Consider the following 15107-nt stretch of genomic DNA (forward strand, 5'->3'; position numbering starts at 1 on the left):
TAGAGATGCACCGATTGACCGGCCAGTGATCGGATTGACCGATCCTTTTATTGCCGGCGGCGCCGACAATGATGTCACAGCCACGCGCACACTCACAGTCGCGTGTAAACATGTCGTTTCGCGTGAGAATGATTCTAATTTTAATTGCATTCAGTGTAAACGGCGACTGATAATGTATTTATGTCGTGCCAGATGAGGCTTGCACAGATGAGGCGTGCCAGATGAGGCTTGCCTCAGCAACCCAAACAAGAAGTTAAAATGAAGTGACTTAGATTTAGATTTTTTTGACAAAATATTGACTGTTTTTGCTCAATTTCGCTGACGAAAATAGTTCTGATCAAAGCCATGCAACACACCGAGCAACACACAACGTGTTTTGTTACTGAATGAATCCACGTTTTTGAACGAATCGAGTGAGTCAATGATTCAGTGGCCCATTCATAAGGACAGTCACTTGCCTCGTTTCTGAATGAATCAGCCGTTTGAATTAATCGGTTGAATGAATGAATAAACGACTCACTCATTAAAACAGACATTTGCCGCCACCTACTGGTGGTTTAGTCATATTTAAAAGTATCATTGAATTTTTTCAACATTTATTTGGGTTTAAAAAAATATGTAAAACAATAATCTTATAAAATTAGTTATGCATTTGAAATTTTGCAGTGTAAATGCATTTATGGCACCTCAGTTTCATCAAACTGTCTGTGTAAATGCATCTAATGCAACTTCAGATGCAGCTTCTGTTTCCTCAGCAGTGGTAAGATAGAGTTTGTTAATACTAATTTCATTTGAATGGTAACAACTCTACAGTTTCTTATTATTCTAACTGAATTAATTGAAACAAAGTAAGAATTTTATGTGAAAGATTACACATTTAATAAGGTTAGGGGAAAAAATGACCATTTATAAACAGTGGGAAATGACATCTGTTTTGTTACATACAGCAACTCATTTTAAGTTAACTATTTCTTCCTCTTTCCAGTCACAGAGCACTTTATTTTGAGTTGTTTAAGTGAGAGAAAATCTGTAACTTAGTCCAGATTGGGGGAATTGTAATGTATAATAACTTATTTTGTTATGTAAATAATTTTTGAATTGAAATTTGCATAGATTTTTGTTTGTATATGCTGTCAATTATAGTTCTTAGAAAGAAAACCGGAATCGGCAAAAATCGGTATCAGCAGATCACACTTCCAAAAAATCGGAAATCGGAATCAGCCAAGAAAATTGCAATCGGTGCATCTCTACTTTAAATTTCTATTTTGATTTATGCAGCAGACTTGATACTTTTCACCGAATGATAAACAGTGTATACCACAACAGGCGGCATAAAACACTGTGTTGAATAATATGAAAAGCATTATTTATGTCACAAGAAATAAAGGCCTGAGCTGCAAACCTGATGACAGGTTATCTGAGTAAGGGTGTTTTTACAGCACTAAGTGCATGCAGTGTTTTTCTGATTTTGAGATTTACAAGCTTCAGCAGTGCTAAAGATATCCGGGATGGAGCCAAATCTACTCCATTAAACCAATTGGGCCATTTTGAGCCAGCATATCCTGATGTGTAAATTGTGTGTGTATTTTGGACACACACAGTGTGTAAAAGTCCAATCCACCAATCCATCACATGTCACTTTTTATAATGTAAAATGTCCCTCTCTTTGGGTGTCCAAGCACACCTCTCAGGCTATAATTACATTAAGTGAAACCCCTAAATTCTGGTATAATTTTATCTCTCCTTCTTTCCCGGCTTCTGCTTGCTGTGTAAATCGTGATGCATTCCGGGCAAATGGTAGCGGTGACTCACCTGGGACTCTGACATCACATACAAGAAGTGCTGATCAGAAGAAAAGGCCATGTCTCGTAGGATCGGCCCGTTGTCGACCACCTGGATGGTTTCGTATTGTAGAGCACCATAGGTGGGACCATCCACTCGAATCTGAAAGGAGAGAATAAATTGTGTTACTCGACCATTAATAGGTTACTAAAGCGTGAAAGAGACAGAGTAAAGCAGAGGGGAAGGGGAAAGAGTTGTTAAGTTGTTAGACAGCTGTAGGGGACGTTACGTGCCATAAATTGTAGGTTCAGCAGAGAGCTGTAACATCCTCACACAGTTGGGCCGCAGTGATGGAGGTCTCATGACTATATTTGAACATCTGTTGTTGCTGACGCAAAAGTGCACAATCACACTCTGTTCCAGTCTTGATATAACCCTAGCCTCCCTCCAGACTACATCTTCCAACCAAACACTCACTAAAGGGCCCTGTGAGAACTTAAGTCTTTATACCTTCCATTAAACATTACAATGCACCTGATAACCCATTACGACAGAATGAATCAGCAATTTCCTTTCCCTTTTTGACACTAAACAGTTTAGGAGGTATCAAGTCCATTCCCATCGGAATCAACCACTTTATCTTTGCGTTTATGGCCTGGAGTCCCATCAGACCGCAAGTCCTGCAAACCTAAGATCATCTTACCACAAGAGACGTCTAAAATAATTTTGTGCCACCACTTCAAAAAGTCCCAGCCTGAGTCTCGTGATGTTTCAAGTGTTCCCTTTGGCTTTGCGTTCTCACTTTCTCTGGGGTTTTTGCTTTGTATGCTGAGGGTCACAAACAAAAACCAAAAAAGAGGTCCAACAAAAGAAGAGAACAGAAGGAAAGGGGCGGAAGAAAGCAAAAACCCTTCACACGAGCCAAAGGCTTATTCAGCAAGAGGGTTATCTAATCTCCCCGATCGAGGGCTGGTTAATTTGGTTGGGATTGGGTTTCGGCCAGGAAGAGCTGCAGTGTTTGGGATAGCAGCGTGTGGACAGTGGAAGAATGAACTGCAGGAGGTTTTGCGAAGCCCCGGTCGAGCCCCAAGAGAGATACACAGAGTGGTCCAACAGATCACTGGATGGACGGGGTGAAGCGGATGGGCATTATCACAACCGTAGCTAAACAAATTAGCCACAGGGGATGACTATTAGCATTAGCATGGTCATGCTATATAGGGCTAAGGGAAAAAAAGGAGAGTATCTGATCACAGATAGAGAAGGAAAATAAAAACATGTCTAAATCAACATGCTAATATATATGACAAAATACATAGCGACATAGGACTGTTAAAAGTCCCACTTTAAACTCAAGCAGTAAGTAAATCAGGTTTATTAATGGTTGAACAATACTGGTTTTATAAAAGTTTTTTTCTTTCTCAGATTATAAACTGGTGAATTCCAGTTGAACAAATTGAATTGAAGCCTTGAACAAAACAATATAATTGTCTCCCTTTCATTTCAGTATCAATAAAGTGGATTATATTCTTTAAAACCTGATTGGATTACACTGCTAATATGTGTATCATACAATCATTTGGATTTAATTCCATTTCAAACCCACGACTGACATTACTTCAACAGTTATCTCATATTCAATGTCACACTTTCTCTGTGTTTGAAATGCCTCTGATTTTGAAATTAAAAAAAATCGATTGAAAAAAAATTCTGTCGCATTAAAATAACAATTGGTTGCAGACTGTGTATTCTTGGAATAGATGAGCTTTAATTTTGGAGTAGAATAAGCCTGCACATTTCTGCTCTGTGTATCGTGTGCTGTGGGACCTCAGGTGTGCAGCCAATGCACAGTATCAAAACATCCCCCTAGTGGTCATGGACTGTAACAACAGTGGCCAGCCATGTGAGACACTACAGTATGTGAGGTTATACAATAAATGAGTAGTGATTAAATGTTGTCAAGAGTAAATTACAAACAACATTGATGTTTAACAGCACTTTTTCATCATTTACACCAAAGTCAGTGTATTATGCATAATAAAAGTGCTTTTAGCTTTATTGTATTTTTTTAAATCAGTTTAAAAATGAAAAGAATGATTAAGTTACTGTCACAGCATTGCTCATTTGTGATATAGAGCACAGGTTAAAGCATCACACTGTCAAAGGGCAGTATAGTAGAGAACAGCAGGCTAAATCTAGTTAAGATCAGATAAGCGAAGAGCAAACAGAAGGAGAGGTGATGAGAGCAGCCGTAACCATAGGAGCTCTGCAGCTTCATAATGTGGGCAGGACTCTACCCAGGATCCATGGAAACTGCAATTTCCTCTGGCTCAAAACAACTTGATCATAAGCCCTGCTGTCAGGCCAGTGGTATGACAATAGATTAAAAGTGATGCTATAGAGAAGTTTCTCAAAAACTGTGGGATGAATTCACTAAACAGTTGGAAACCTGTATCTTATTCTCTAACCAACTGCAGTTCAGTTTAACCAGGCACTGAAGAGCCAATTTAGGTGCTAGATTCAAAGTCAAAACAAAACATTTACCCTTTTGCCCTCAAGTGACTGATGAATACAGAACTTTACCACATTGCCACTCACAATTTTACCAATTTCTTTTTTTCAGCTCAAGTCATTGCGTATGTGAAATTGAAATCTGATTAGCATTAAATAATGTTAATCATGTTTTTTTCTTTTAGTTCACTTAAAAAGTTCTCGTTGAATTAAAATAGAACATGCAACATCAATGCAGTTCTCAAATGAATGCATATTTATTTTATTTATTCTATTCAAATCTATACAACTGGATTCCTTCAAACATTCAGGAACATTTATTTATTGATTTTAACACAACAGCCAGAAAGAAAATTCCGATGTGGTACACTTCACAGCAAAGCACAAATAACTCCCAAGAAAATATTCAGCCATCTTGTAATCCCCACTCAATAAAACCCGCCAATCCAGTTGTATTCAACTAGTGATAGCTGCCTTTTCAAAACTCAGTTTTTTTATGCTCTATCTAGCTATTGCCACTGACTTCAAACAATCTGCATAAGCACGTAAGCAATCGTCTCAAAAGAACGCTTTACTTTTGGCACAAGGCAGCCCTTGCTAAAGCCTGCTGTTAACTAACACATTTCGCAAAGGAAAGAGCGTGACAGAACTTTCTACCAACCCTAAATTTAACCTTGGCAAAAGCCGTCTTGTGATCTTTCAGTGAGCTTTTCTTCCACAAGCTGCAGTCACTTGGGAGGTGTTCCTTCTGTTACCTTCAAAATGAGCGAGAGATAGCCCACACTCTCCATTTGTGAGGGCAACAGCGGTGCCACGAATACACCGTTCACACAGAGCAGAAGTCTGTTTGCCCCGGCAAACAGGATGCTTCTGGTTGCCCGTTACATTACGGCTGAGAACGAGCTGAGTTGACACTGATATAGAACAAAGCTGAGAAGAGGCACTGAGTTACTGAAGAGCTGTGACAAAGGAAAACTACAAATAACTTCAACAGAGCCACTCTTGAAGCAGTATTGGCTGCAGAGGTGCACATCTGACAGTACAAACACTTCCCGTCTCAAAGCTCGTGGGACACCAAGCACTAGGCAGTGTTTAGGTGAAGGCCACTACGAATAAGGCAGTGTGCTGACGCTCCCTCAAGAGTTCCTTTTGAAGCAAGAGCTACTCTGGTGCGCAGATATTGATCTGACATTTAAACCCTGACTATAACAAAAATAGAGCCGCACGTGTCAACAACTGTAAGCAGATCGGCCTCGCTACCGTGAGTGACTCTGTGTCAAGGCGTTGAGCGATTGTTTTCTGTTTTTTTTAGCCCAATCCCCTGGGAGAGTTTGAGATAGAACCTGCGCATCAGCACTCTTAATGCACCGGGAGATCTTGACGTGTTCCAGCCTGCTATAGTCAAGGAAAGTGGAACGAAAGGTTTGCTTTGTTTTCGACGCCTCCATTGGCTAAGCCAGAGTGTGCTGTAGTAAACAGCCAGAGTGGGTGGACTGGGAAGTCTCTTAATGTCAATCAATGCTGAAAGAAAACTGCAAATTCCCATTTTACAACATCGATACTTAGCTGAAGGCGACTGGTTTTGCACAGGAACTTGAATGAGCTGACGCTAAGCTGGGGAATTAAAGATGATCATGTCCTGAAAGCCATTGTCTGCCGTCACGGTGAGCACTAAGTATTAGGCAATAAAAAAAATAAGATGATTTCAGTGGGGAATAAAGACTATGGTGGTCAGTGTTTCTAGACTGTAGATAACAAATTCATGGCCGAATTCACTGAACATCTGAAAAGCTCCAGGGTGTAGGGCAACATTTAAATCAACATTTCTTACATTTACATTTATTCATTTAAATAATAAAAAATATATTATATATACACATTAAAAGAGAAGTTTAAGAAAATGAAAAATTACACAATAATTTTTTATATATACACATTCTTAAATAAAAACCTTATACAATTTAATATCCAATGTATTTTATAGTAAGTATTCACACACAGACAAAACTTACTACAGAAGTTATTTAGAAGTTATTACAGAGGTTATTTAACCGTCACGTCTTGCGCACTTATGGTCGAATCGAACAAACCTCTGAAGCGATAAGAGAAACATACAAAATGTGCAGAACGGTGGGGTTGAAAAATTACACAATTTTTTATATATACACATTCTTAAATAAAAACTTTCATATTTTTATTTTGTTTGCAAGTGTGGTTCTTAATTTGTTCTATAGCTTTTATACAATTTAATATCCAATGTATTTTATAGTAAGTATTCACACACAGACAAAACTTACTACAGAAGTTATTTAGAAGTTATTACAGAGGTTATTTAACCGTCACGTCTTGCGCACTTATGGTCGAATGGAACAAACCTCTGAAGCGATAAGAGAAACATACAAAATGTGCAGAGCAGGGGACATGGGCAACATTTAAATCAACATTTCTTACATTTACATTTATTCATTTAAATAATAAAAAATATATTATATATACACATTAAAAGAGAAGTTTAAGAAAATGAAAAATTACACAATTTTTTATATATACACATTCTTAAATAAAAACTTTCATATTTTTATTTTGTTTGCAAGTGTGGTTCTTAATTTGTTCTATAGCTTTTATACAATTTAATATCCAATGTATTTTATAGTAAGTATTCACACACAGACAAAACTTACTACAGAAGTTATTTAGAAGTTATTACAGAGGTTATTTAACCGTCACGTCTTGCGCACTTATGGTCGAATCGAACAAACCTCTGAAGCGATAAGAGAAACATACAAAATGTGCAGAACGGTGGGGTTGTGAGGACCAGGATCAAGAACCGCTGCTTTAGTGCATCAGGTCCTAAAATGGCATAGATTGAGAGTACACATAATACCAGAAGTGCCCCTTTTAAAGCAAGCATGAATGCCAAGACGAGCACCAAACCATCAGACGGCTTCATAATCGGGTAGCGCCGCAGCCAGGCAACTGGCCCCTCTAATATGGCATTTCCATCACTAATGAGTGAACGAGACATGGACCTCTAAATACGTCGCGCCCAGCAAGCCGCCATGTTCACAAGAGAGAAAGGCTTTGTTTTGGTTGCCGGGTTATGAGATTGAGGTTGTTGAAAAGCTCTGATCCGCAAAACACGTGTGCGTGCATGCGTGTACAAAGCCAGGCCCCGGTGTCTCAGGGAGCTCATAGGCAGAACCCTGCGGAGGAGGGACCTAATCAGATTTCCTGATCCGTTCGTCCCTCCGGTTTCTTCTTCGCAATCAGCGGATCGGTGCCGCGGCAGGATTTTAATTACCAGGGCTCTAACAGCGCGGCACAAACCTGCTCTGACACACTGATTGAGGCAATGTCATCGCCAAATTTAAACCAAATTAATTTTACTCTCCAACAACAGGCCTCCAAATAAGCTTAAAGCTTTTAAATACACCAGCTCAAGACCAACATAGTCTGAACTTAAATGGCTTAAAAACTTTTACATTCATTTTCTCATTTAACGCTCTGTAACACACTGTAGGACATGAATACGCAATTTAGGGACACAATTTAAGCCATTGTTTCCCTGCTCGTAATGTAGTTAACCTTTATGTAATTGCGTTGAACTCTCAGTCGGTCTGCGTGAACTTCGAAATCTTGGCCTATTTTGTACTCCTTTAGCGAAGTCGAAAATGTAAAAATGTCCTCGTTCTGCTTGAAGAAGGTGTGTTTTATATGCAGGGCTTGCGCTGGCTGAAGGGAGGATGGAAGCGATATTAGCAGGCCGAAAGTTTCTCTGTCACCTCTCTTACCCTGCAGTCCCGCAGAGAGGAGAGCTGGGATCACACTGCTCTAACTGTTAAAAACCCCTCACCGAGGGAGAGAAAGAGAGAAAGAAAGAGGGAGATATTACCCACGAGAGTCTGGTTGGGGAATGTTGTGAGCATGTCCATCAAATTTCTCCTCTCTGCAGTTTTTCTAAAAGTGCTACTAGAGGAGATATTGCCATGAATACCCAAGTGAGTGCCTAAAATTGGAGATAAAATCTTTGATGTTGCATGTATACACCACCGGTCAAAAGTTTTTAAACTTGACAAAATTGGTGTTTTATTTTTTGACTTTATCGTGTTTACGAAGTTTTTGATCTACTGGGTCAATGATCTGATGCCCATTTCTCATTTTATACTACAACATATACAGTATCACTCTGAAAAAAAATATTTTAAATTATTTAATTATTATATAAAACTATGAACTCAATGTAAATTAATATGAAAAATAAAAACATGATTGATACGCTGTGAAGATGTGAACACTCACATGTGCTCAGGGTGCAAAGAAAATGTTTACTACTTTGGGTTTTTGAACTTGAGTACGTCACATGAAATGGCCCATGTGTTTTAAAGTATATTTTGACAAGATTTTTCCTTTTCTATATTATGAACTCTTTTGTATATTATTGAATCAAATTGTGTAAAACACATACTCTATGGAACTGAAATTTCATACAGTTATTTTTGGAGAAAAAGTATTTTAATCTCCCAAATACTTCCCTGCAGATCGAAGGATATTTTGGCTGTGTGTTTGTAGAAGTGAAGAAGGCAAGTGAAGGGGACGTGTGTCCGCAGGGCGGCCCGTCTCTCCTCCTGTGTGACAGACAGGACACCCCACTCACTCTCTCTCCAGGGTGTCTGTGAGTCTGACCTATTTCTCCTCTTCCTCTCTGCTTTTATCACCCATGCTTCCTCCTCTCATGTGCTCTTCTTCAGCTCTCTCCATTCCATTTCCATCTCTCGCTAGGTCCATGTCACTCATGATTTCGCCATCTCTTTGCTCATTCCCATCAACCCCTTAAAACCTGCCTTGTGCACCAATTTCCACCGTATTCCTCTGTCTGTCTCTCCATACTCATCTCTCTCATCCTCTCCCACTGGGTTTTCCTGGTTTAATCTGAGGTTAGATGTGACCTCTGGGCCACATGCTGTTTCTTCTCCATTTTCTACTCTATCCCTCTTTCGGTCTCTCTCTCTCTCTCTTTTCAGAGAGGCTTCATTCTCTGTGTATTCAGTCTGAGAGGAGGTCTCATGGCCTGTAGCTGCTCTGAGTAGCACTAAATCTTTTTTTCTCTTCACCCTTATTTTGAGAGGCAGACGTCTCACTGTGGCTCTTCAGTCATGAGCGGTGAGGGCTCAGGGCTGATGCTTGACCAGCACATGCTCTCAGACTCCTCCACATCCATCAGAGAGAAAAACACAGCACACACATGTTGTTTCTTCAGTAATGCTTTGTTTATGTTGCACTGACTGAAACGTACTGCAAGTGTTGTTCTGACATATTTATGTTCACTATTTCAATCGGGAATGCGTCACACTGCAGAATTAAAATTGGTTATGAATGCAATTTCATGTTTATTTTAATCTGTTTGGTTAAGTTAAGAACTTTGCAGACCCTAACATGGAAAATTCAGTTTTTCATTCCACATACATCTTTAAAAACCCTCCACTATTATCGCTTTCACCGTGTATTATTTTCAGCCGTCAATAAGGCCATTCATTATTTAATACAGCTCTTTCTCTCGCTCCAGCTCCTCATTATAGTCACTGCAGGGTGGAGGGACAGACGGGCGTTGTTGGAATTTTCAAATGAGGTAATTTATCTGAGACAAATACCTGCAGAAAGGAGACAAACCTATTTTCCATCAGCCCCATTTTTCCAGCTGGGAAATAAAAACAATTATTTTGCACTCTTCCTATTTTATCTTATTCACACGCATGCCCAGTGGCCAAAAACACACACTTTAAAACAACAGGCTCTATGTGTGGTAAGGGTCAAAGCCATTCAGACTGACGGTGACCCACTGACTCAACAAAGTTGAGAAAATTTGAACTTTATGCAAATGAGAAACAACATGATGCAGTGACTTCCAAAGAGAGCTTATGTGATCCAGTTCCTTGAGATAATTTATTAGAAATCTCTCTGCACACGTCCGCTCCATCTCTGTCAGTGTGAATGGAGCCTGATACTGGCTACATATGGTGAATTAGCCACCATTAACAGTGTTTATGTTGCGCAAATGGTTTTTATGTTCCATATATAAGCTACATTTAGCATGAATGATGAGCCCTGTAAGATGATGCACATTAAAACAGAAAGCAAGTGTGAGGAAAAGAAGGGAAGGTGTGTGCTCGAGCACCTGTGAGAGTTTTTGGAACAGGCTGCGAGACATATGGTGGATGAGAATTTTGATAGCTTTGAAGTGAGAGAAAAACAGGGAGAGGAAAGGAGAAAGAGCAGATCATCCCTCAAGGAGTAAAACTGTAGATCTGACAAAAAAAACTAAAACAAACAACAGCGTGTGCACTAACTTCCAAATGTTTGGGGTCAGTAAGATTTTTGATAAGTCTCTTATATTTTTGAAAAGTCTCTTATGCTTACCAAGGCTGCATTTACACAGTAAAAACAGTAATATTGTGAAATATTATTACAATTGCTGGCAAAGCTAAATTTTCAGCAGCAATTACTCCAGTTTTCAATGTCACATTATCCTTCAGAAATTAATCTAATATGCTGATTTGCTACTCAAGAAACATTTCATATAATCTAAGTTGAATTGTTGTGATGCTTAGAATTGCTTTAAAAATGCTTAAAAAAGAACGTTTAAAAAACAGCATTTATTTGAAATACTATTTGAAATACTTATTTAATGTCCCCTTTGATAACTTTAATCCTTGCTTTCCATAAAAACAAACAAAAAAACAAAACAAAGCAAACTTACTAACCCCACACTTTTGAACAGTATGTGTGCGAGCACATTTTGCCGTAACAGATGACTTGCATGAGCAACAGCTCACAAAATGCAATCAGAAATGCACCCAAACGATAGAGTGACAAACAAAGCTATCCTGTAACAATAATTCCCTTTCTCTTGGTCTGTAGTGTCTGGCAGACTGAGGCTGTGGTAGACCAGATGCTGATAGAGTTACATAGAGACATTTCTTTCTCAGGGATCTATGGTCTTTGGCAGTAAAAAGAGGCCATTGTTTGAGCTGCTACGGGTTTGGGGCTGTTCAGATTGCTACTATGCAGCAGGTGACTGTAACCAGAATTTTTGTCTAATAGGCACTCAATTCTCAGACGTCATTTAGAAAACAAAGCTTGAGGGTATCTATTTAACTTGCTACCAAGTTGTACTTTGTACTTATGGAAGTTTGTGAAGTGTTACCAATGGCATTTAAAGTGAAATTATATAATCGCAGGGCATTCTGAACTGTTCTGAAAAGCTCAGGAATGATTCAAGGATGCCTTCGCACGCAGTTGATACCTGTGGGCTGATTAACTGAAATAGCGATGCTGATAGACTCCTGCAGAGTGTGTCAGTCTCTCTGCCGTACCACATACACACACCTGACACTTTCCCCTGTCTGAGCTTCATGCAGCACTTCAGCAAATGATAGATGCTCCGACAGCTAAAACAACAGGTCTGATTCCCCTCTCACATGCACACCCCTCAATTAGCTTCTCGACGGCAGATCTGAAACAGACATAATGTCACTCCATTCACAGCAGCTAACATGCCAACGGGACAGAAGAGTGGAGAGACGCGACAGGTAAAGAGTGCGTGTCTCTTCAGGTGAAAGTCTGATAAATGCAGGCGCCAATAATAGTGTCTCTTCAAATGGTCAGGCTTGTCTAATACATGAGGATCTAGACTACAGACAAAAAGTTTGCAGGTTCACACAGGGGTCACCCAGAAGTTGGACAGGAAATGACATGACAGTATGTATGCAATGATCAAGCCACTGAACTCGTTCCCCCACTGATTCGCCTGAGATTAGTGTATTTAAAGTAGTGGTGTTTCTGTAATGAGTGAATCGATGTTTTTTTTTAATGGATTTTTTTAAGATAATGAATCATTCTCAGTCATTTCTCTTCCTTGTGAAGTGCATTACAACTCATCTGCTCTGGAAAATTAATGGAGCCATAAATGTAGTAATTATAACCCTTGTTTCAATTGATTTCAAGTAAATGAATTCAGTAAATCATTTAATGATTTATTCATATAGAAAAAATATACTGGTCACCATCTACTGAGGCAATAATGTAACCTAAAAGATTAACTGAACAAATCAGAATAAATCTTTTTGAAGAACTGAATCAAAAACATCACGACTTGTATTGGAAAAGTGGCTGCTTATCAGTAAGAATGAAACAGATTTCGAAATAGAAAATGTCAGACGAAGTCAGGAGTGTGACAGCACTCTTTATCCTTTCAGGGAGCAGAGAGAGGGGTGAAAGGGAGGATGAAAGAGGGATGAGTGAAAACAGTCCTTAAAGGTGTGAATAATGCATGAAGAGCCGAGGCCAGACGAGAAACAGTCATCAGACCAGAACCCGATCGCTGATCCAGTTACCACTGAGCGTCCCTAAAGCCCTGAAGTCTGCCCCCCTCTCTCTCTCTTTCATTTCGGTCTTGCTAAAACACACACACACACACATTACACAGAGAAAGTGAGGTGAATTGATTCTGTATTGGTGTGTAAGTGCCCACAAAAAATTAGAATCATTTAAAATGACTGTAGGTCGATTGGTCCGCACCATCCAATCATATTCTCTGTGGTACTCAAAGAAAATTCTCTCGTAGGAACAGTTCACACAGGGTTTGTGTTCTTGTGTTCACAAACAGCTACACACAGTACAAAAGAACAAAACAGAAATGCAGATATCTCACTACACATTTTTTAAACATGAGTTTCTTTTAACTTTAGATGGTTTCTAAAAAAAAACAGACACAACATTGGTAAAAGATGTTCTTTTGAATCCTGTTTACTAGTAGCTCACCTAATAAGGATGTATTGACACAGGATGTGTTCTTGCATCCATCTGCATTTTTTTTTACTTTTTTGCACTCTATGTCATTTCAAGGAAAGTGAAGGGCTGAAACACTGAGAAAATAAACAATAAGCCTCATTTCTCACCTTACCACATTTTCATATCTCGAAATGTGTTTGTCGCCTAACAACAAAGACGGTCGACCACACATAAAACCAAGCTAACATTCCAGCACTCGTGCAATAAATCTAATTACCATAATTCATATTTTACACACTGCACTTGTGAGAATGCTCTCTGGTGAATAATAGATAGAAAGACAAATAATATTCACTTGTCATCAACAATATATAGCTATAAAAACAAATCTTAAGTTAACATGTTTAATTAAAATCAAAAGCACCTAACCCTAACCTTAATTATATAATGATTAACACTCAACAGGCTTCACATATATTATCATATTGTATATGTATTGTATAGCTTAATGTTTCTAAATGACTCTTAATGTTTCTAAAATAAAAAAAAGACTGAAAATTGATTGATTGAATTTAATTAATTTTTATTTACTTTGTGTAATATACAAGCTCAATGAAAAGCACAACTTTTGCTACAAAATGAATGTGAAGCATTGTTTATTTATCTAAAGCTAATTTTGTCCATGCATTATGGCTGCATAGATGGTCATGTGATCACTTTGCCTATGGCTTCAGCCACTGATTCCTTGCTATAGCTTAGGCTATATTTAGCCTTTATAAACTCCATTCTAAAACCATCAACTCCTGGACCTCCACGTCCGCAGAGAGGTGCAAGGCCATCCCTCTTTCTCTCTGTCTGTAGGTGTGAAGGTTGTATTACGCCTTGTTAGCTCTGAAACACGGATTCTCAGTTGCCTGAGAGAAGTGTTGGCACTTAACAGCAGTGCTCTGTCACTAGCTATCTGCACTCCATATGAGCCCGGGGAGAGATCTATCTCTCTTCATCACACACACACACACACACACACAGACACACACACACAATGTAAACCACACACCACAAGACGACACTAAAACACTAGCATGCATATGAAACTAACAGAAGCTATAGAGAATATCTATTCTGATTTCTGTTCATGTTTGTGACTCTGGTGTAATATCATAGTAGTGGTATTAACCTCTGTTTTTCAAGTTGTGACAGTGACAGTAGGTGGGTGAGTGAGTTTATCTGAGAGTTTACGGTATGTGTGTGCTCTCATCATTTTCTGCATGGTGACATATCAAAGAGCAAAGAGCGAGACCTGGCAGGCGTTGTCTTTGTATACATTAAGGCTGAATGACAAGGCAAACTATGCTGCAATAAATACGGAGAGAGAAAGGTGTGTACATGTGTGTGTGTGTGTGTGTGTGTATAATCTGAAAGACAGCTCTTATAAGCGTAAAGCTTTAATTCGGGAGAGACGGGAATGGGTTGTTCACCACAGAGACAGAAGTCTAAAGAGGATCAGAGATTGTGTCTGTCAACAGCCATAAGAAATCCTTTCATGCGGTTTCAATTAGAAAACGGAACAGGAACTGTAGGGAGTCCATTTCCTGTCCTGCTTCCAGTTTCTTTTCTTTTTCTCTATTAATCCACCCAGAAAGTTGTGTTTTACTTAATTTCTATATCATTAAGCTCCAGGGAAGTAGCTAAGGATTGTGGGCCCCCTGGCAATATGCATGCGACACTTGGGATCAAATCCAAATGTTAACATTAATGTTATATAACATATATAATATTGTATATTAATGTGTAAACATTTTAATGCATAATATAATACATTACAAAAATATACTCTGCTGTTCAAAAGTGAGGATTAGCAAGATTTTTTGTGTTTTTTTTAAAGAATTATCTTTTGCTCTTCAAGGCTGTATTTATTTGATCAAAAATAGAGAGAGAAAAAAAACAGTAATATTGTGAAATATTATTACAATTTAAAAGAACAGTTTTCTATTTTATTATACTTTAAAATATTTTTTTTTTCCTGT

At 38.7% G+C, this 15107-nt stretch overlaps 1 protein-coding gene across 1 annotated transcript in view; it reads right to left on the minus strand.

The window, feature by feature from the left end:
• Positions 1-15107, minus strand: part of LOC107725603 (plexin-A4-like) — a 220866-nt gene that overhangs the window by 94862 nt on the left and 110897 nt on the right. Inside the window, exon 4 of the mRNA XM_016534921.1 lies at positions 1813-1944. Coding sequence (XP_016390407.1) covers positions 1813-1944 — 132 coding nt within the window. The remainder of the gene's footprint in view (positions 1-1812; positions 1945-15107) is intronic.

This window comes from Sinocyclocheilus rhinocerous, unplaced genomic scaffold (assembly GCF_001515625.1).
Source record: "Sinocyclocheilus rhinocerous isolate Xijiao unplaced genomic scaffold, SAMN03320098_v1.1 scaffold153, whole genome shotgun sequence".
Lineage (NCBI taxonomy): Eukaryota > Metazoa > Chordata > Actinopteri > Cypriniformes > Cyprinidae > Sinocyclocheilus > Sinocyclocheilus rhinocerous.